This window comes from Carlito syrichta, unplaced genomic scaffold (genome assembly GCF_000164805.1).
Source record: "Carlito syrichta isolate Samal-C Ts95f unplaced genomic scaffold, Tarsius_syrichta-2.0.1 Scaffold315473, whole genome shotgun sequence".
In the NCBI taxonomy this organism is placed as follows: Eukaryota; Metazoa; Chordata; class Mammalia; order Primates; family Tarsiidae; genus Carlito; species Carlito syrichta.
The window spans coordinates 814,324-837,987 of NW_007259569.1; the positions used below are offsets into that span (position 1 = coordinate 814,324).

The following is a 23,664-nucleotide window of genomic DNA, read 5'->3' on the forward strand; positions in this document are numbered from 1 at the left end:
AAGAGTCTATAATACTGAGTGATCTATCACAGAAACAAAAAACTGAGTACCACATGTTCTCACACATAAGCAGACCTTGAACAATAATCACAATACTATAAGAAAGGGATTGACAGTAGTGGGAAACTACCAGGGAAGGGAGAGATGCACATCTCATCAACAAGGGTACCTGCATAATGACTATTTGCATACCCAACCCCGAATTGTACCCTGCATTTTTAAAATAAAAAAAGGAAAGAAAAATATATTCCATGCAAATGGAAACCAAAAACATGCAGGATTAGCTATACTTAGACAAAATAGCCTTTAAGTGAAAAAACATAAAGAAGAGACAAAGAAGATCATCATATAATGATAAATAATTCAGTAATAAGATATAACAATTCTAAATATATATGTGCCCAACACTGGAGGATCCAGATGTATAAAGCAAGTATTATTAGAGCTAAAGAGAAAGATTGACTTCAATACAATAATAGTCGGGGACATATATACTTAGAATTTAGAAACATCCTCATGTTAACACTTTAACAGCTGCAAAATACATACACTTGTTTTCAGCACACGGAAAATACTTCAGGACTAGGAAGAAAGTTTATAACAATAAATACCTACATCAAAAAATAGAAAGATTTCAAACAAACAGCCTAACAGTGTACCTCAAGGACTAAAAAGCAAGAACAAAGCAAACAAAAAATTAGAAGACATAATAAAGATCAGAGTAGAACAAAATGAAATAGAGAGGAAAAAAATACAAAAAAACTCCCAGCAAAGCAAAATGTTGTTTTTGTAAAGAAAAATTAAAACAATTAAAAGTTCAAACAAAACCAGCAAACTATTAGCTAGACTAAGAAAAAAAATGAGAAGACCCAAATAAATGAAATCAGAAATGAAAAAAGGAGATATTACAATTCATACTACTGGAATACAAAAGATTATTAGAGACTTATGAACAACTATATAAGGAAATGGATAAATTCCTGACTCATACAACCTACCAGGTTGTATACCAAGAAAAAATATAAAACTTGAACAGACCAATAACCAGTAACAAGACAGAATCAGTAATAAAAAAATCTCCTAACAAAGAAAAGTTCAGGACCAGATGGCTTTACTGCTGCATTCTATCAAATTTTAAAGAATTAATGCCAATTCTTCTGAAACTATTACAAAAAAAAAATTGAAGAGGAGGAAAGTCTTCTTAACTCATTATACTGGACCAGCATTATCCTGACACCAAAACCAGAAAAAGACACACACACACACACACACACACACACACACACACACACACACGAAAACTACAGACCAATCTGATGAATACAGATGCAAAAATCCTAAATAAAATACTAGGAAACAAAATCCAACACCACCTCATAAAAATACTACATCATGATCAAGTAGGATCATGTAAAGATGGTTCAACATATGCACATCAACAAATGTGACACATCACATCAACAAAATGAAGGATAAAAACCATACTATCATCTCAATAGAAACAAAAAAATGCATTTGATAAAATTCAACATCACTTCATGATAAGAAAACTCAACAAATTAGTTTAGAAAGAATGTACTTCAACAAATAAAGGCCACATATGGCAAACCAACAGCTAACATCATACTGAATGGGAAAAAGCTGGAAGTCGTCTTCTAAAAACTGAAACAAGACAAGAATATCTACTTTCACCACTCTTATTCAACAGAGTACAAAAAGTCCTAGCCACAGTAATTAGACAAGAAAAAGAAATAAGAGTCATACAAATGGAAAAAAAGAAAAGAAATCAAATTGTCTCTGTTTTCAAATGACACGATCTTATAGAGAGAAACCTAAAGAGTTCACCAAACAACTCTTAGAACTGACAAGCGAATTCAGTAAATTTTCAAGACACAAAAATCAACATGCAGTATTAGTAGCATTTCCACACACCAATAATGAACTAGTTGAAAAAGAAATCAAGAAAGAAATCACATTTATAATAGCTACAAAAATAAAAAAAATTAGGTATAAATTTAACCAAGGAGGTGAAAGATCTCTAGAATTAAAACTATAAAACACTGATGAAAGAAACTTAAAAGGAATACAAAAAAATGGAAGATATCTCATGCTCATTGACAGGAAAAATTGATATGGTCAAAATGACCATACTACCCAAAGTGATCTACAGATTTAATGCAATCCCTATCAAAATGCCAGTGACAGCCTTTACAGAAGTAGAAAAAAAAATCCTAAAATTTGTATGGAACCACAGAATATCCCAAACAGCCAAATAAATCCCGAGGAACAACAACAAAAACAAAGATAGAGGCATCACATTACCTGACTTTAAAATATAATACAAAGCTCTAGTAACCAAGACAGCATGGTATTGATATAAAAAAGACACACAAACCAAATGGAACAAAATAGAGAACCCAGAAATAAATTCATGTACTTACTGCCAACTGATTTTTGACAAAGGCATTGTGAACAAACATTAGGGAAAGGACTGTCTTTTTAAAAAATGGTGTTGGAAAAACTGGATATCCATACGAAGAAAAATGAAACTAGATCCTTATCTCTCACCATATTAAAAAATCAAGTCCAAAGGATTAAAGATTTAAATTAAGAGTCTAAATTGTAAAATTCCTCATAAAAACAGAGGAAACACTTCAGAACATTGGTCTAGGCAAAGATTTTATACGTAAAAAAACACAGACAACAAAACTAGAAATAGACAAATGGAACTATATCCCAACTATACTATATCCCTTCTGTACAGCAAAGGAAACAACAGAGTTAAGAGACAATCCACAGAATGAAAAAAATATTTGCAAACTCTTCATCAAACAATTCAACAGCAAAAAAATCAGCTAACCCAATTCAAAAATGGGCAAATGAATTGAATAGACATATCTCAAGAGAAGACATACAAATGACCAACAGGCATATGAAAAAATGCTTAACATCACTAATCATCATGGAAATGCAAATCAAAACTGCAATGAGATATTATCTCACCCTAGTAAGAATAGCTATTGTCCAAAAGACAAAAAATAACAAGCACTGACAAAATAAAACTCATACGCTATTGGTTAGAATGTAAATTAGGACAACCTCTTACAGTATGGAAATTTCTAAAAAAAAAAAACAAAACTAAAATTATAACTATCATATGATCCAGCAATCCCATTATCGGGTATTTATCCAAAGGAAAGGTAATCAGTTTATCAAAGAGATAATTGCACTCCCATGTCTCTTGCAGCACTATTCATAATAGCTGAGATATGGAATCAACCTAAATGTCCACCAACAGATGAATGGGATGAAGAAAATGTGATATATTTGCTAAATGGAATACTATTCAGCATAAAAATAATGAAATTCACAGCAACATGCATAAAACTGGAGGACATTATGTTAAGTAAAATACGTCAGGCATAGAAAGATAAATACCTTATGTTCTCACTCATGTAGGAGGTAAAAAATATTGTGCTCATAGAAGTAGGGAGTAAAATTACGATTAGAAGCTGAAAAGTATAGAGAGAGGGAATAGGAAAGTCTGCGTTCGGCTTCAGTGAATTTCTTTTTTTTTTGAGTTGGAGTTTCACTCTGTCACCCAGACTGGAGTGCAGTGGCCGCTCCCAGCCACTGCAGCCTCGACCTGCTGGGCTCCGGCGATCCTTCTGCCTCAGCCTTCCAAGTAGCTGGAACTACAGGCGTGCGCTACCACGCCTGGCTCATTTTTTATTTATTGTAGAGATGAGGTCTCACCAAGTTGCCCAGGCGTGTCTCGAACCCGCGGGCTTAGGCAATCCACTCACCTCAGCCTCCCAAAGGTGGAATTTCTTTTTTTTGAGATTCTTTCAACATGTTTGCCCATTTCACAATGAGTGATTTATGAGTGCACCTGCCCACAATGTGCTAAGTGTTCAACAGTTTTTGACAAAAAGTGGCATGACCCCTGTGCCCTAACCTCCCTATTCACCCAATCTCGTCTTGAGTGACTTTTTTTCAGTTTCCCCAGAAAAAAAAGTCCTCAAAGGGAGACGTTTTGCCCATGTGGAAGAGGTGAAACAAAAAATGGCAGCTACACTAAAAGGCATCAAAATTGACGAGTTCAAAAACTGTTTTGAGCAGTGGAAAAAGCATCTGGATAGGTGTACTTCATCAAATGGAGAATACTTTCAAGGTGACTAAAGTTTAAACATGTAAGAATAAACACATACTTTTTATAAATAAATTCTGGGGTTTTGATGGTCCCCCTCATACATATATTGAAATATCATACTGTACCCCATAAATATGTACAATTATTGTGTATCAACTAAAAAGTGAAGGGAAAAAATTCCAGAAATTCCCTAACCATTTGCATGAACTACTCACTGCCCTCCCCCTCCCTTCAGGCCCCAAATAACCACTAATCTATCACTATATACTTGCCTTTTCATATAAATGGAATCATATAATATGTGGTCATTAGTACATGACTTCTTTCATTTAGCATGTTTTCAAAGTTCATCTACATTATAGCATGTATCAGTACTTATTTATTTATTTATTAGTTGGAGTTTCGTTCTGTCGCCCAGGCTGGAATAGAATGGTACACTCAAGGCATCAATCTGCTGGGCTCCAGCGATCCTTCCGCCGCAGCCTTCCAAGTAGCAGGAACTACAGGCACGTGCTACCACACTCGGCTAATTTTTAAATTTATTGTAGAGACAAGGTTGTGCCAAGTTGCCAGGGCTGGTCTTGAACCTATGAGCTCAGGCAATCCACTCGCCTTGAGCACTTCATTTATTTTTTATCACCAAATAATATTCCACTAAATGAATATGTCACATTTCATTTATCCATGCATCAGATGGATATTGAGATCTTTTTAGCAATTATGAATAATGCTACTAAGAACATTCATGTGCAAGTATTTGCGTAAACATATAGTTTCAGTTCTTCTGGGTAGATACCTAGGTGTGGAATTGCTAGGTCCCGTGGTAACTCTATATTCGACATTTTGAGGAACTCCCATATTTATTCTAATGTGGTATACCATTTTATGTTCCAAATAGCAGTGTATGAGGGTTTCAATTTCTTCACATCCTCCTCAACAGTTATTATTATCTGTCTCTTTTATTATAGCCTCCCTAGTGGGTGTGAATTGGCATCTCATTATGATTTTGATTTGTATTTCCCAAATGACTAGTGATACTAAAATCTTTGTATGTGTTTATTGGCTATTTCATATTTTCTTTGGACAAATTTCTATTTAAGTCCTTTGATCATTTAAAAAAATTGGGTTGTTTGCCTTTTATTGTTGGCTGATAAGAAGTTCCTCATATATTCTGGATAGAAGTCCCTTATCAGACATAGAATTTGCAAAGAGTTTCTTCCATTCTGTGGGTTGTCTTTTCACATTTTTGATAGTATCTTTTGCAGCACAAAAGGCTTTAATTTTGATGTAGTTCAGTGTATCTATTTTTTTCTTTTCTCACATGCTTTTGGTGTCATGCCTAAGAAATAATTGCCTAATTGAAGGTCATGAAGATTTATTCCTATGTCTTCTCTAAGAGTTTTATAGTTTTAGCTCTTATATTCCAGTCTTTGATTCATTCTGAGTTAATTCTTTTGGATATGGTTTAAGGAAAAAATCCAACATCTGCCTGTCATTTTTTTTTTTAAGTATATAGATATTCATCATCTCCATACCATTTGTTAAAAAGACTGTTCTTTCCTTCCTTAAATTACTCGGCATCCTTGTTGAAAATCAACTGGCCATAAATGTAAGGGTTTGTTTCTACACTCTCAATGCTATTATGTTGATTTATATCTACTTTTATGCCAGTATCACAATGTCTTGTTTACTATAGCTATATAGTAAGTTTTGAAATTAGGAAATAATAAGTCCTCAACTTTGTTTTTCCTCTTCAAAACTGTTTTGGCTATTCAAGTCCCTCGAATTTTCATATAAATTTTATGATCTCCAAAGTTTTACTTTTAAAACATATTAGTTACTCATTTTCTATGGATTATAATTACACCAGCTATCTCAAGCTACTACTAGGGATGCTTAAAAAAAAGGCTCACTAAGGTCATCCCTTAAACTTTAGTAGCTTAAGCAAGATGAAAAATGGCCATAACTGAGGTGGAAGAAAAGTAGCAGTTTAGGGTAGAGGAGTCTAGTGGTATTTCAGTTTGAAGTTCAAGAAGCTAGTATAAGCCCTGGTAGGGTTGGACATTAAGATAGGATTCATGGAGAGTTAAGAATCAGTAATCAAATCAATAGATAAATATAAAAGTAAGGTAGAAGAAGATGACAAAGGAAATAGTAATGATTAGTGAATATAGATTTCAAATTGCAATAGTTCCCTTCTTTTTTTTTTTTAAAACTTATTTTTACAAATCACATACTTTACTACTTAATATTAAGTTTAGCTGTTTTAATGGGAAATTATGGTTTTGCAACTACAGATTAAAAATTCATGGTTGTAGTCTAAATCTCAAGCATGGTACATTCCTTTAGTTTAAACCATATGACTGAATCACCAGTTTATCTATTATTCCAAACTATAGGAAAAGTATCCAAGAGAGAAAAGAAATAACTTAAGTGATGAAACTTCAAACATGAATTTATAGGAGGGATGACAACTATGCCAATCCTATCCATGATTAGCTCTTAAGTATTCATAAGTCACATTAAAACCTTCACCTTCAAAAATGGTAGCTTAAAGCAATTTAATGTTTAAACTTTTTGAAGAGTATAGCAATGTAGATTATTCAAGAAACTAAGCTTAAATTTTTTAGCTTTTTTGTTGCTCTGGCTCTTTTGAATGGAAGATTTTACCCCAAAGTCATACCAATTTATATATTTATGTGTAATTTATATGTTATATATAATTTAGATCCATATATATCCATTTATTTGAGCGCTCACACTTATGACTGAAATAAACTTGGCACTCAACAGACATTTAGTGCCTGAGCAAAATCCAATCACATCTAGAAAACAACAAAGGTTGTTAACAGATATAGCAGGTATTCTCAACCTGTTTGGTTTTTGGTATCTGACACTGACTTAGAATCAGCATATGGCTCTAACAGTAAAGGAAAGACAGCAGACATTAATATTTCTTTACGTGTAAATTTCTACAAAATATTATATTTAAATTAGAATATTTCTTAAACTCAGCACAATAAGTGATGGTTGAGGTAGAAGAAGTTGACCTGTAAAACCAAAAATTAAAACAGAAAATACAAAGAAATGCTTCTTTCAAATATCAGAAGGCTCCTGTACATAGTCCACAATGTAAAATTAGGGGCTAATTTCTTCCTTTCTTCCTCCCTTCCTTCCGTCCTTCTCTCCCCCCTGCTCCCCCTCCTTCTTCTAGAGACAGGATTTTGCTCTGTTCCTCTGGCTGGAATGCAATGGCACAATCATAGCTCACTGCAGCCTCGAACTCCTGAGCTCAAGCAATCCTCCTGCCTCAGCATCCCAAGTAGCTGAGACTCCAGGCATGCACCACCATGCCTGGCTAATTCTTTTTGTTTTAGGTAGAGATGAGGTCTTGCTATGTTGCCCAGGCTGGTTTTGATCTCCTGGCCTCAAGGGATCCTTCTACTTGGCCTCCCAAAGTGCTGGGATTAGAGGCATGAGCACTGTGCTTGGCCTAATTTCATTTTTAACAAAGTTTCAGTTTTCTAACTTAGAAATAAATCTACCCCCACAGCTAAAAATCTTTCTAAATTTATATTACAGTCATTACCTTATTATCATCAAGGCAAGCAAAAACCAGTTATGTGGGTTAAACTACTATTTCTAGCTGCATTCTTGTGTAGGAGAAAAATCTATTACTTTGGTTTAAAAACTTAGAAAGTAAGAGTGCTGATTATGAGAACCAATGAAACAAGTATGTTTACATATGTTTTAATAATCTGTAGAAGATACTTATTTGCCCATCTAAACACTTTAAGGCATAAGTTCAATTTCTACCTTTCTTGGCATTCCATAGTTTCTGTAATTCATTCATAATGTAGTTTAAAAGTATCAAGCAACAGATCTTCAGTAGTGCCTTCCAATCTTAGGCTGCCTTGCTTAAAACTAAGGTAAAAGGGCCCATTTAACTTTCATTTAACAATTCTTAAAACCCACCTTATTTAGTAATATTTCTTGATTATATCTATCAATAAAAGTAAAAGATTAATATGTTTATCAAGCATTTTGTTGGAATTTTACAACACCTGTTTATGCACGCAGGTCTTAGGCATAACTTACTAAAGTGTGGAACATTGTAATATACACCTATTTAAAAATTTGGACACAACTCATATTCATGCATAATCTCAATTACTTCTGGGAGTATTTGCTCTTTGTATCACATCTTTGAGATACTCACAGGAAAAATTTCCTAAAGTCCTTCATGTTTAACTTGTTGATTCAGATTCTTTGAGATTTAAATCAAAAAGTATTGTTTGTACAAAATTTACTAGGTTTGTTAAAATTTAGAATGCAACTTTTATCTTTGTTTCAGTATGACAGGTGTAGCTATAATAGAATATAGCTACAATTTCTGTTATTTAGAACTCAAATAGAACTACTCTTGTTTGAAAAGTTTTCCCTTTACTAATTTTTAAAATGTACTATCATTAAAGTTAGGTATGTACAGATACTAAAATGGGTCAATATTCCTCATCACTGATAAGATAAAAATCTTAAGTAGAAATAGAACATTATGACAACTAAAAAATATTTCCAAGCAAAGATTACACTGACTGGTATTTTGTATATATCGTTAACAAAATCTCTAAATAATGGTAAGAGAAACTAGAAAAACCTTAGAATTCTGATATGTATCTGGATAGATGGTAAACTCATTTTGAAACAAAATCCTTTCTTTACAACAAAGCATACTCAGTTACTTAGAGGCACAGAGAGTTCTAAGGGGAACAATTTCAGTTCTCAAGGTTTTGGAGAAGCAGATAAAGAAAAAAAAAAGCCGAGCATTGAAGCTAACACAGAGACTGACTAGAACAAGGAAAAAGTGATATAAGCAGGAATATGGGAGCATTAGGAGAGAAACTACCAAGACTGGGTCAGATTTTACTAGTGTCTCCATATCAAACTAAGGAATATCCTGGGCACATACTAAAAAAGAATGAGAGATAATATAAAGTTGGAGTAAGAAGAATGCTTGATGGCCAATGTGAAAATTCTGTTTGGAATTAAGATGAAAAAAATTTAATTATATGTTACAAATTAAATTACATGTTTTCATCTATCAAAGGAAAAGTTAGTCTTATCAATACCATATTATAATTGACTTAGCATATTATTTTCTGTCTCTACTCTGGAGAGAGGTAAAAGGCTCCATATTCTAATTCAAATAAAATAATATAGCCAATAAAGCCAATGTTGATTTTTTCTTTGAATTTTTAATTAAAATATGAATAGTTATAATTTGATAAGTTTTGTCAATCTATTAAAATGTGGAGTTTCTGTAAACTGAAAATGAAAATTCAGTTGAATCCAACCTGTCTACATTTCCATGAAAGACATACTAAACATCAAAATCAGGCTCTTAATCACCCTTGGCCAAAAATATTTGCCCTCTCTAATATTTTGCGAGTAAACAGATATGTCACTACTTTGCTTTTGGCCAGATTACAAAAGTAAGGCTGACATACAAGATATTAAATAAAATACATTCAGACTGGTTTTAAATTGCTCTCTCTCTGTAAACATAAGAGAAGGTCCTTTTTCAAGGCCTCACTGAATTTTCAATTACAGTTTGACTTGTAAAAGCCAAAGTATGTGAAAATATGTTATATATTTATATGATAAATAGCAAATATAGTTAAGAAATCAAGTTATAATAATTTTTTAAAGTATGAGTTCCTAAAAAAGGATAAAGTCCTGAATTCTCACTTCTTGCTTCATGATGTGAACTGGAGAATATAATTTCTTAGATTCAGTCTTTAAAAAAATGAACCTAGGCAACTTGGCGAGACCTCATCTCTACAATAAAATCAAAAACTAGCCAGGCGTGGTAGCGCGCGCCCGTAGTTCCGGCTACTTGGAAGGCTGAGGCGGAAGGATCGCTGGAGCCCAGCAGGTCGAGGCTGCGGTGGCTGGGAGCGGCCACTGCCCTCCAGTCAGGGCGACAGAGTGAGACTCCAACTCAAAAATAAATAAATAAATAAATAAATAAACAAACCTAGGTATAAACAGGAAAGGTACTATGAATTCCTTTTGAAGAACGGACTACATTAAACATTGACTTTTTTCAAAATGATTGTGGTATAATTACCTCAGTACTAATATCATGATATTGAGTTGAAGCTGCCCCACATCTGAACCTGAGTTTTGCCACCAGCTGCTCGAAGTCTTTAACTTCACTGAAGCGATAGGCTGTTTTTCCTTTGATGCTAATGATGACAGATTTGCTGGAATCATTTGTCGTATCTATAGCTAAGACCTGGGGAGTAAAAACATATATAAACAAATCACATTTTCCCTTATTGTAGATACCTTCCATGGTATTACTTTTTAAGAAATAGATTTTGGGTACCACTTGCACCAATGATATAAGTAACCCCAGTGCAAATCATTTCACTTTTCAAGGAAAAAGTTTAACTAACATGTAGTCTTTAAAAATGACAATATAAATGTAAAACTTCAGTACTAAATACTGACAATTTATTTCTGACATACACAAAACTATCATTTATTTTCTGACCAACTACATCAAATGGGATAGTCTAAGTCTGGGTATTCATGTCATAAATGTCTGAATGATCAACCTCCATTTTGCATCAACATAAACCCTTACCTTATCTTGTTTCTAAATTTTAAATTTTTAAAAATTTTCACTTTCAGTAAGAGTTGTAAGGCTCTTACTAAAAGGAACTGAGAATACGTCAGAAGCTTTTTACTCTTATCCTAAAGAATAATTCTGAACTTAAAAAATGATGACTGGGGGGGAGGATTTTTTAAAATTTTATTTTAAAGATGTGAGGTAAAATTCAGGGTTAGGTACATAAGTGGTCATCATACAGGTAAAGTTTGGGCCTCCGCTTGGGCCCTACTTCACCTGGTTTGAGATTGGGTACCCTTATTGATGTGTTCCTCCCCTCCCCTGGCAGTGTCCCACTACTGCCAATCCCTTTCCTGGATAGATTTAGAGTCTATAATATTCAGTGATCTATCACAGAAACAAAGATCTGAGTCCTACATGTACTCATTCATAAGTGGACCCTGAACATTTATAAAAATGATTATTTAAAATTACTAAAAGGATATTGCATATTGAGTTTTTAATAATTTACAGAATTAAAGAATATTTTGCTCTGTAAATGATAATATTTTCAAACTAAAAATTAATATGTAATTAAATTTACAATACCTCTCGTAATGGAATGATCACACTACATAGACTGCCATCTTGGCTAGCAAAGCAGATATAGTTTTCTGAGATGCACATTTTCCCATGAGCATTGAAGTGGCTGAATGGTACCCACAAGTAACATTCATGTACTTCTTTCAAAGTCTCTTCTTTGGGTAGCCTAAAAAAGGCATTAAATTGCTCGCTGTGGGCTCGATTTTCCAGACCTCTGTAGAAAAGGAAAAAAAAATGAGGCCCAAGTAATGAATTCTAAAGTATATACATGCCAATATTGATTAATCTAAATATATGGCAAAGCAGAAAGATTAAATGCTAAAAATGCTATGTTCTTCAACAAATTCTGTAGTAGAAAATTCTGATGCTTAACAAACTCATTTTGTTTGTTCTTTTTTTTCCAATTTTTTTTATTAGTAGACAAAAATTCACAAAAGTTAGAGATGATGTAGGTCTTCAAACCACATGTTAAGGGATGATTTGCTAGAAAACTTATTATATTATCATATTCATAATATATGACTATGGCTAAAACTAATCCTGCAGATAATAATTTGCATATCTGGCTGCCAGAAAATCAAGAGCGTTTTCTAGTTCAAGCAAAATAAAATAATGAAAATTTATGACATCAAAATTTAGAGAGAAAGAGTAGTCCATAAAAGAGAATATTAACAGTGAAGTAAAAATTTAAATAAATGTTTTTAAAAATCCAAAGTAGAGGCATGATAAAACAACACTGCTTACACAATACTGGACACAGGAGAGGCGTTGATAAATACAGATGACTTGTTAACTGATACACAAATATATAAATAAAAAACAATTGTTTTAAATAGCATAGTTTTTCTAGGGGTGCTAAGCAGCAGTGCCATCTGGGATAGTGAGTAAATTATGCAAGTTCTAACTCAAATCCAACAAAGTTAAAACTAAATTCATTCCTCCTGCATATAACTAAATTCATTCCTCCTGCACTTGAATATGTGGTTTTTCATGTCTTTCAAAATAATTCTGATAAATATGAACAGAAAACCACAACCATGTTAATTTTTACCTTACTTAAATTGTAATTTGGTGAGTTATTTCACTATTATTTTTTAAAATGAGGTCCATTTATTTAAATAGAAAGATGTTCATGATATAAGGGGGAAAAAGCAGTTTGTAGAATAGTATGTGATGTTCAGACCCATTCATGTTTTTTGCAAATATCTTCTTAATCATGCATTAAAAAGCCTGGAAAGATAAACACTAAACTATCATCATTATGCTTCTATATTGCTTAAATTATAGAAGTAATACATATTTGTAAAAACAATAAGCAGAAGCAATAGATTCCATTTTAGAAAAAAGTCATTTGGAGACTAATTTCCAAAAAGTTATTGTTCTTAATAACTTACTAGAAGAAAAGAATTAGATGTATATGATTTTTAGTAGGCTCTCTTAAAAATGCATACAGGCAAAAATGGATTTACTATATCTCATTTAAATATGGACTTAGTAGTGAATAACTTTCAATGGATGACCTTTTCAACTATATTTTAAGGGAAATAAAGTGGTGAAAAAGTTTATGTTTATGGCGCCCAATCAAGGAATAAACTACAAAAACAAGTACCCAAGTATAATATAATACAAACGAGACTCTTAATTCCTATAGAGTTCTATTTATAAATAATGCACACTGAGACCTAAATTTGTAATAAAGTATAAAAAATCCACCCCACTGATCTAATTTCCAGAAAAGCGGGCAGGCTCACAAATAAATCCTTATATATATGGACTTTAGAAATGGTTTAGGAATAGGTAAGAGGAACAACTGTACCTAATTAGGATCATGTAGTAATCACACAACCTTCCGGGTCAACTGTTCTGGTCTATCCATAGGAATTCGGCTTTAGTTCTTCTTACACTTTCCCATACAGTCTATATCCTCATCCTCTTTGCCAGAAGCTGCTTTCCCTAGCTTTTCTGGATTTCCCCCACCCCTTTGGCATACTCATTTCCATCAACTGTTCTAAGCATTCAGCAGGATGAAAGAGCTCTGGTCAGTTTCAGAAAAAGTAAATATAGAGGTAAACAGCTATTCGACAATACTTCTGAAGTAGGTACTAATAATGATTAACAATTACCTAGTGTTTTATATTTTACAAAGTGTTTCCACATGTTTCACTCATTCCTCATTAGTGTCCTCTGAAGTAGAAATGACAGATGAAAAAACTGAGGTCCTGAGAGATTATGACTTGTTTAAGGGTTTGCTCTACTTTAATCCTAAAACCCATACTCCCCTGACTCCACTAACTTGCTTCTTAATAAAACAATACTGTCTATAAATTATTTTTAAAAATAAAAAATTATTTAACCATTTCAGATCTGAAAATACCTAAACTATTCATAGAGAAATTTAGAGTTATACTAACCACACACATACAAATCTCTATCTCTATTATAGACACAAATCTCTATAATTCTAAAGGCACTCCAGGGCAAGTCCTGTCTGAATCTCAAACAATTTTCACATCTAACTTCTATTATTTTTTAGAATTAAATTTCATGGAGAGGAGGATACTATTTATGTAATGCATATGAATAAGCTCACAAACAAACAAACAAACACACACATCCATGGTCAACACCAAAGAAAAACTATCATATCATATATAGAAGAGTTAACTTTTAATGCTAATCAATACTATCATTCTTATGTTCATATAATACTTTGAGAAGGAAATATTAAGTTCAGAATACCTTTTGGTGATTTGTAGAGGATCATCAAGGATTGGGTCATTATCAAATGTTTCCTTATCAAAAAGTCTCTTTATGGCATAGTTTGCCAGTTGTTCCATAAGAAGGTATGTTTGGTTAATATGCAAAAACATTGAAAAGTAGTGACTCTCCCCTTGGGAACACACATGAATACTCTCTGTCAGTATGACATTTGAAGTCTTCTCAAGTTTTGAGACTGCATCCCAGGAGATAATCAGTTTTACTGCAAATGAGAGTTATAAGCACGTTTGACTAAATTCTCAGTACTGATTTATGTTCATTAATCAGGCCTTTTGAGACAATAGTTAACCCCTTGAAAAATGCTATGAACTGCTAAAATATGTTGGAGTTCAAGATTAGCTAAAATTTTGAAGCATCACCACAAACATAGTTGGTGATTCTAGGAGCAAATATAATTTTAAAGAATTAAAAACAATTCTGATTTGATATTTAAATCTATTTCTTGATATAATTACGTAATTATATAACTACTGATATAAAAGCTATTTATATGCATGCTATAAATAATACTGTTTGATTTTTCTTTGTGGCTACAAAATGAGATGTGGACAATTAGAAACTATGGCTTCTATATTTATAATATATGTTTAAGGCACAGACTGAAGCAAATAGGTAGTTTATACAACAAGAGATAAAAAGCAGTTAGGTGCCAGATTATCATAATTTAATATTTATTCACTTCCCATAATATGCAAGGCATTCTATACATACGTCTAATGGATCCTATATTAAACAATCAGTCTTAAAGGGATGCTTTCTCTAGATGAAAGGAGCTTTTTAATGCAGTTGGATTATCTTTAATATCAATCTCATTACTTTATTTACAACCTAACACCATCATCATTGACAGGTCAGATAGCAAGTTCAAGGTCATGGTAAGCAACAGAAACCACTTACTTTCTGATCCCAATAAAAAAGAATAGAAGCTCAGAAAGTTGGTGCTAAGATAAAGCCAACCCTGACAAGGAACCCGTCCTTTCCAATAACTGCATGAATAATAGGTCACTAACTTCTCCTGCTCTGGCAAACCAAAACATTTTTCAAATTTCAAAAGGGTTTCTCGAAATTTCTCAGGATCATCTTCTTTTGCAAAAGATTGTTTTCCTTCTTCAGCAATTAATCCCTAAAGAAGAGAAAATATTTTTTTTGAAAATTCTTCATCACCTACCAATAAAAATGTATTTTATACATTCAAACAGTTGATTGAATACAAATGTACAGTCAGTTCTCTGTATATGTGGGTTCTACATCCATGGATTCAACCAATCAAGGATTGAAAATATTTGGGAAAAAAATTCCACAAAGTTCCAAAAAGCAAAACTTGAATTTGCTGTGTCTTGAGTATTATATTGAATCCATACAAATGAAGTGATGTGTAGACACTGTATTAGGTATAAATACTTTAGTGATGATTTAAAGTGTATAGGTGGATGTATATAGGTCATATGCAAATACTATGCCACAGCATATTAAGGACTTAAACAGCCATGAATTTTGGTAACTGCAGGTGGTGCTGGAACCAATGCTCCATGGATACCTAGGGATGACTGTATATACCTATACAGGTACATATATCATATGCATATATGTGTACATGTACAATGCATACTTCTCTTAGGACAGAAGTGAGCAAATTTTCTTCAACTTTGTGTTTAGGTTTTTTTCTAATGCCTCACAGGAAGCATTGCTAAAGGAACAAAGGGTTTACTTAAACTCAAAACTCAAGAGATATTTAAATGAAAATGTCCCTAAGAGCACTTGAAGGGAACCTAAGACAAACCACTGCCTTTACAGTCTTATTTAGCACTGATACTGACACTGTGTGTTTCTACCTATCCTGAAAGGTGCCAATGAAACAATGACCTTTCATGCAACCTTTGATACTTATAGAAGAGGGTCAAAGATTTTGGTACTTCATCTACAAAATATATCCATACAACTTACTCTTATCTTTCCTTGTACAAAATTAGTAATATCTTCATTTGAATCAAATACAGATAAGGTCTTCATAATATTTTGTTCCAACCAGTCCCAATGTTTGGTTATTTCTTCTCTGTTGGCTCCTGATTAATGACATAAGACAATAAAACACTCAAGAAAAACACAACAAATCTGCTCTTGATATTTACAAGTTTAGTTTAAAAAAGAAATTTTGCACACTTTTTCGAATGATGGTTGGAAAAGAGAAAAGTTATTACATATATTCTCTACTCCATCCCTATATGTGGACATAAACAGTATTTCTCATTATCAGTAAAAAGAATAAACTATTTAATGAAGGGGAAAAAGTAAAACCAGCTCAGGAGAAAAGATATAAAATTCTGAAAACAAGATGCCAGTAAGTGATGCCTAAGGAATAACCAGCAGTGTCTTTTAAAATAATATGTAGAGTACCAGAAAACACATATAAGAGGGGGAACCCCCCAAAACCCTAGAACTTACTTATAAAAAAATGTGTATTTATTCTCACATGTTTAAACTTCAGATACCTTCAAAGTACTCTCCATTTGATATAATACACCTGTCAAGATGCTTTTTTCACTGTTACAAACAGTTTTGAAACTTGTCAATTTGGATGCCTTTTGGTGCTTCTGCCATTTTTTGTTTTGCCTCTTCCACATGGGCAAAACATTTCCCCTTGAGGACTTTTTTCATTCAAGAAACAAAAAAAAGTTGCTCAGAGTTAGTTCAGGTAAATACGGAGGGTGGGGCACAGGGGTCATGTTTTTGGTCAGAAACTGCTGAACAATCAGTGTGGTGTGGGCAGGTGTGTTGTCATGGTGGAAGAACCAGTCACCTGTTTGCCACAACTTGGGACATTTCTTCCACAAATAATGACACAACCTTCTTCAAACTTCCAGATAAAAATTGGTTGACCACTTGATCCAGAGAAACAAACTCCAAGTGTGCTACAAGGGGCTCACTTTCCAGAAAATAACCCCTTTTTGGGGGGGGTATCCCCTCCTACATAATTAAATCCTTGGTGTTCAAATAATGCAGTTAGCACTGTGTCTATATTCTGTGTAGAAGAAAACAGTATGCATGTGACAATCCTACGCATGCTGTATAAATGTGGATTTCAAATATGGCCACTCTACTTATTTCAGAAGCTATGATACCTTTGCTCAGAGTCACCCCATTCATGAAAAAACCTAGTAAACTTACAGAATTTTCATAAAAGAGACTAGAAATTCTGTAGCAAGGTTAAATCCATGGGACCTGCTGAATCAGTGTTAGGTGGCTTGTTGATGGTCAGATTAAATACTATTAGCACTAGGTTGCTTTGACTTGAAGAATATTTCTATATTTCAATATCTATCAATCTCCCCCATCACTTACATATCCTTAAGATTTTCGCACCACCATGGATTATGTAAATCTCATTCAAAAGAACTATGGTGACGTGTTAGTATGTTTAATGATATATAAAGACTGACTTACTAAAAAAATTGACATTGAAAACTGTCTACTTCCTACAATTCAGTTAGAATTTTATTCATGTCACTATACCAAGAATAATAACGTTCTTTAATAAACCACAAATAAAAGCCATGGGAAAATGTTAAGGCCTTTATTTTGCTTCTTTAGGTATAAGGAAGCTTCATTACTATATATCTCCATCAGGTTAATTTGGGGGAGTAAGGAAAATAATCATCCTTTTTTTTTTTTAAAGTAAAAATGACTTTTTGAGACAGTGTCTCATTCTGTTGCTCAGGCTGGAATACAGTGGCACAATCATAGCTCATTGCAGCCTCAATCTCCTGGGCTAAGGGATCCTCCAGCCACAGTCTCGCAAGCATCTGGGACTACAGATGCACACCTCCACACCTGGCTAATTTTTATTGTTACTTTTTTTATTTTAGAAACGGGGTCTCACTATGTCACTGAGGCTTATTTTGAACTATTGGCCTCAAACAATTTTTCTGCCTAGGCCTCCCAAAGTGCTGGGATTATGGGTGTGAGTCACTGTACCCAGTCAGAGTTTTTTGTTTGTTTTGAGTCGGAATCTCACTCTCACCCATGCTGGAGTGTGGGGCACAATCAGGGTTCACTACAGACTCAACCTCCCCAACTCAGGTGATTCTTCCACCTCAGCCTTCTGAGTAGCTGGGACTACAGGTGAGTGTCACCATGCCTGGCTAATTTTTCAATTTTTGTAGAGACCAGGTCTCGCTATGTTGCTAGGCTCGTCTTGAAGCTGGGCTCAAGCGATTCTACTGCCTTGGTCTCCTAAAGGGCTGGAATTACAAAAATGAACCACTGCACCTGGCTTTTTTTTTCTAAACAATTTCTACCAATCAGATTTAGAGTTGAGGTCACAGAATTCTTATCATGTCAGCAGGAGTAATGTCACCTTCATTTAGTTTAAATGCCATTCAATTTAAGAGTGCCAAGAGAGAAGATTCACAGGCAACAACTGGAAATATAGAGGGAAATATGAAAAAAAACCTACACATCCTAAAAAATTAATCATATGCTAGATGCTCACCTGTATAAATTGCCCAGAAATTCATGTGCTTTTTTGATCTTTTTAAAAGTACATCTACTTTAGAAGAGAGGGGGAAAAGAAAGGAAGAGAAAATGACAGTTTTCCCACATTAAAAAGGCCAGAAATCTGGGATTCTAATTTAGACCAACATTATAACAGCATCACAAAAGAAGTAACAAACTGCTAACATGGGCTTTTAAAAATGTATTTATTAGGAATAATTATCTTAATTCCTTTCCTACCCACAATATATATGTGGAAGCATCTAAATCACTTTGGCATGAGTGAATATGTGGCATAACCTCTAAGACATCCCTTCATCTTTCAAGAATATGATAACTTTTGTGAGAAAGTAGATACATGAATAAAAAAGGTTTAATTTTTCAGGTTTCTACTTCCTTAGGGGACAATCTTTAAGTTTTGGGATCATAGATAACTTCAGATTCTCTTCTGGGTTATTAGAAATGAAACAACATCTTCCCAGCAGTTGGGTGAAGCAGAAGTTGAAGAAAGGAGTCATGTAGTAGTAGCACTGACCAAAATCTGATCAGAATCAGCACTGCTGGACCACATGCTTCACATCCTTCACACCAACTATCTTTTAAAACGTTAATAACATGTATCTTTCTTAAATAATGAGATGTCTTACTATTCTCTCAAAATAAAGTTGCAGATTTAACTAGTTTCTAAATCTCAAAACTAAGGATTATAAATAAAAAATTCAGTTTCACAGTAATCTTACTTAATTTGAATTATATGTTTTAAAAATAATACTTACCACATGCAATTGACAGGTAAACTTGAGAATCTGGTGTCTGGTGTAGGATGCGAAATGGAGCTACTTTAGCAGTAGAGTCCAAGACTGAATCAAGGGTCCCAACCAGAAGCCCTGTTGTAATAGAAAGATTGCTGAAATAAGGACTTTATAGAGATCAATAAAATGAGTATCACTTCATATGATAAATTAATAAATTTATTTAACAATTTTTCTAGCCCAGAGAGTCCTCATAAATATTGTTCTTAAAGAAAAAATATATTTGGAATGAAGAGATTAGTGTATTCCAATGTGAGTAGTGTTTGAGAAAACGATCTTTCAATAAAATAGTTAAGTCAGCTTCAATTGCCCAAATCTCATAATATATCTGCAGCACTTATATAGCTCCTTCATAAGGCTGTATGTGCAGTAGATAAAAATATAGAATCTGGTACCAGAGACTAATTGGGTTTGAAGTCCTGGTTATGTCACTTACTTGTGTCAACTTGAGTAAGTTAAAGTTCTTACTCTTTCTGCATTCTCATTTGTAAAATAAGGAGGTTAAAACAGAATCTACCACAAAGGGCTGTTGTAAAGATTAAAAGGCACTTACAATAATGTTTAGCATGTAGTAAAATGTCTAATATTAGCTAATACTATTATTATTTAAGAAAATCTTAGATATTTAAATAAGATAAAACCCCAATTATTTGAAATGCTTCTATAAAGGGATTTTCTTTTTAACCAATTCTTAATTCCTCAATCTGGAATTCAAGGCTCTTTCATCAGTTAGTTTCAGTTTAATTATCTAATTATATTTCCTACTACTTCCTAGAACAATGTTCACTTTTCTTAAACAACCATCTAAGGTCTCCCATAGGATCTTTGCTAAGCAATTATATTTTTACCTAGAAATGCTAATGAAAGTCTTCTAGCCCAGTCCAGCTATTCTAAATTCTACATGTTCTTCAAGACACACTTGCCCCATGAAATCCTCGCTGGCAACCCCAAGCAATAATGCTCTCGCTTCCTCTAAATACTTATAGCACTTAAAGTCTATACAAGTTAATAAACCTTATCCAAAATGCTTGGGGCCAGAAGTGTTTTGATTTCAGATATTTTCGGATTTTGGATTAATTGCATATGCATAATGAGATATCTTGGGAATGGGACCCAAGTCAAAACACGAAATTCATTTGTCTCACATATACCTTATACATGTAGTTTGAAGGTAATTTCATACAATATTTTAATAATTTTGTGTATGAAACAAGTTTTTGACATTTTGACTGCGACCTGTTATGTGAGGTCAGGGATTGGAATTTTCCACTTATGGTATCATGTCAACACTCAGTAAGTTTAGAATTTTGGAACATTTAGCATTTTTTATTTCCAGATTAGGGATGCTCAACCTGTGCTATATAACCTAGCATTTGATTATTAGGCTGGTTATTACAACTACTTTCTAAGTGCTTTATTTATATAATTTTTTTGTCTCTTTATCTAGATTATTAGTTATCTGAGGACAATAACCATGTCTTCTACCTCTGGGTTTGTATCCTTAACTTTCAACATATCGCTGGGCACAATGACGGTAGAGTTTGTTGACTTAACTGTATCAATGGGATGGCTGAAACATATAAACCTAGCTTCCTTTTCTGGAAGTTCTATTGGTTAGTTGAGTGTTGGTTTTGCTTTATGAGGCATTGCCCTTTAGTTTAGCATACACATTTTTGAGAAAATTAAATTAATTATAAATCAGACTTTTAGCCCTTTTCCTATATTTATCCACTTAAAGAATTAAGATTTAAAAGCAAGCTTTGAATAAGAATACAAGTAGAAGGGAAGATGTGAGATTAGGAAGTTATTATAAGCACAGAGGGAGGTAAATTACAAGAGTAGAAGACAGAACAAAGAGATAAAGAGAAATTTGGCTCAGTTGAAAGAGTGGGAGTATACGTAGGAATAGATAAAACGTAAAAATGGGTCACAAATGCAGCATAATTAGCAACCTGACAGAGGATTTTGATAGTGGGGGCAAAGAAAATATCAAGAAAGAAGATTCTGGCAATGGCAAATGTGCAGATTATAGAGGTAAGAAATTATCTGATATGAAAAAATATTAGGGTATGGATTGATGATTGTTAAGAAATAGAAATGAGAAAACCCAGACAAATGTTATGAAAGAGGAGGTACTAGGGAAGAGAGAATGGGACTGAAGAGGAGGAATAGAGGAAATAATTATACTTCAACTAATAATGAGAGAATTACTGGTAGCTTTGGGGATAAAAGGAAAAACAATTATATCACTTTCAGCATTGAAAAGGTGGCTGTGAGAAATTGAAGATTTGGTGAAGGATAAAGAAAGAAAAGTAGGAGTTAAACATATGCAGATAGTATCATCAGAGCAATGTGATTAAAATTACTCAGCAGAAGTGTTAGAGCAAATGAGGTCAGGAAGATGGCAACCGAGACAGTAGGACTATGTGAGTCCTGGTGTGAGTGAGTGAGTGTATGGAAAATTTTGTGTAGGTGCTGGTGAGCAAGTAGCCACATGAGTGGCTGACTGAGTGAGAGCTAGGGAGCTAGCGGCCAGGGCTCTCCTGGTGCAGCAGCTGGTGCCATAGCTGCTGGGCTTGGACCATAGTGATTCCAGGGATGCAGAAGCTGAGTGCCATTTTCTTTCTTTTGTTTTTTTTAATTAACAAAACCCTTCCTGGGAAGAAAATGCTGGGAGACTGTTTAACTGGGGGCTCGTGAGGAAGTGGCCAGGCCCCTGGTGGAACAACTGGTGCTACAGCTTCTCTGCTTGGTCCCTGGCCCTTCCCAAGTCACAGAGGCTGAGTACCATGTTTTTTTAAAATGGACAAGTTTTCCTGTGAAAAAGTAGTGGGGAGAGACCACCGCCCCAAGGCTCTGCCTCACTATTGTAGCAGGTGAGACTACCAGCTCCAGGCTTTGACTCACTACTTCAGGGCCTGGCAGGGCACTGGCAGCAGGGGCTGCATAGAGGGTTCAGAGGCAAAATCCTGCAGAAGAGGACAAGAGAGGCACCCCACCACCATCTTGAAGGTGGGGCAGGAAAGTGCTCTGACTTGCTCACCACAGAGCAACAGACCCAATCTCTGTGACTAGAGGATCAACTACTCAGGGACTGATCATGACCCAGAGGGAATATCCTGAAGAACAAACTTCAGAGGTACCTGACAAGTGCTGAGTTCCAGGTACCCCACCCCCTACCCTGATCCAGCTGTGGGACAAATGGTGTGGACAGCAAAGGACGAGGAAGGACTCCAAAGAGATCAGTGGTGAGTCCGGAGCTGACCAAAACCATCTCCTCCCCAGTAATCCTCTGAACGTCACGCCCACATAGCTGGTCCATGACTGAGAAGGACAAACCCAGTCGCAGTCTGGATATCAGTTGTATTAGGAGAACTCCATTCCAGGATATCCCTGGCTGGGGCACTCCTGCAAGTACATACCTGGCAGAGAGACAATCCCTTTTCTTTGTAATTTTCAGTTTATGTGTGCATGTGAATGAGTTTTCATCTTTCTTTTTTTTTATAATCAATATTTTTTATTATGATATTGTGGGGTACAGTTAAGGGTTAGGTATACAAGTATGTTTCATTTAGGCACCCTTGTTGATAAGAGGTGTTTCCCCGTCCCCAGACATTTACTACCATTAATCCCCTCTCCTTCCCCCATAGTTTCCCACTACTGTCAGTCATTTTCTTATAGTATTACATTGGATGTTCAAGGTCCACTATATGAGTGAGAACATGTGATACTCGGATCTTTATTTCTGTGAGAGGTCACTCAGCATTATAGACTCTAGTTCCATCCAGGTTGCTGCGAAATTCATGATTTTGTTCTTTTTTATGACTGCGTAGTATTCCATCGTGTATATGTACCACAATTTTTTAATCCAGTCCTCTTTTTGATGGGCAGCATGGTTGCTTCCAGGTTCTTGCTATTGTGAACAATGCTGCGATAAACATACGTGTGCAGGTATCTTTTTCATAGAGTGATTTGAGTTCTTCAGTATATATTCCCAGTAGAGGGATTGTCGGGATCATATGGGAGGTTGATATTTAGAGTTTTTAGGAATCGCCAAACTGCTTTCCACAGAGGTTGCACTAGTTTACACTCCCACCAACAGTGTAGAAGTGTTCCCTTTTCGCCACACCCTCTCCAGCAGCTGTTATTTTTTGAGTTGTTGATAACTGCCATTCTGACTGGAGTTAGGTGGTATCTCAGTGTGGTTTTGA

At 34.4% G+C, this 23,664-nt stretch overlaps 1 protein-coding gene across 1 annotated transcript in view; it reads right to left on the minus strand.

Moving 5' to 3' along the window:
• TBC1D8B (TBC1 domain family member 8B) overlaps positions 1-23,664 on the minus strand; it is a 79,668-nt gene that overhangs the window by 31,882 nt on the left and 24,122 nt on the right. Inside the window, exons 2-7 of the mRNA XM_008072861.2 lie at positions 19,418-19,528; positions 16,095-16,213; positions 15,048-15,273; positions 14,112-14,352; positions 11,379-11,586; positions 10,284-10,451 (exon numbers count right to left, since the gene is read on the minus strand). Of these exons, the coding sequence (XP_008071052.1) occupies positions 10,284-10,451; positions 11,379-11,586; positions 14,112-14,352; positions 15,048-15,273; positions 16,095-16,213; positions 19,418-19,528 (1,073 nt within the window). The remainder of the gene's footprint in view (positions 1-10,283; positions 10,452-11,378; positions 11,587-14,111; positions 14,353-15,047; positions 15,274-16,094; positions 16,214-19,417; positions 19,529-23,664) is intronic.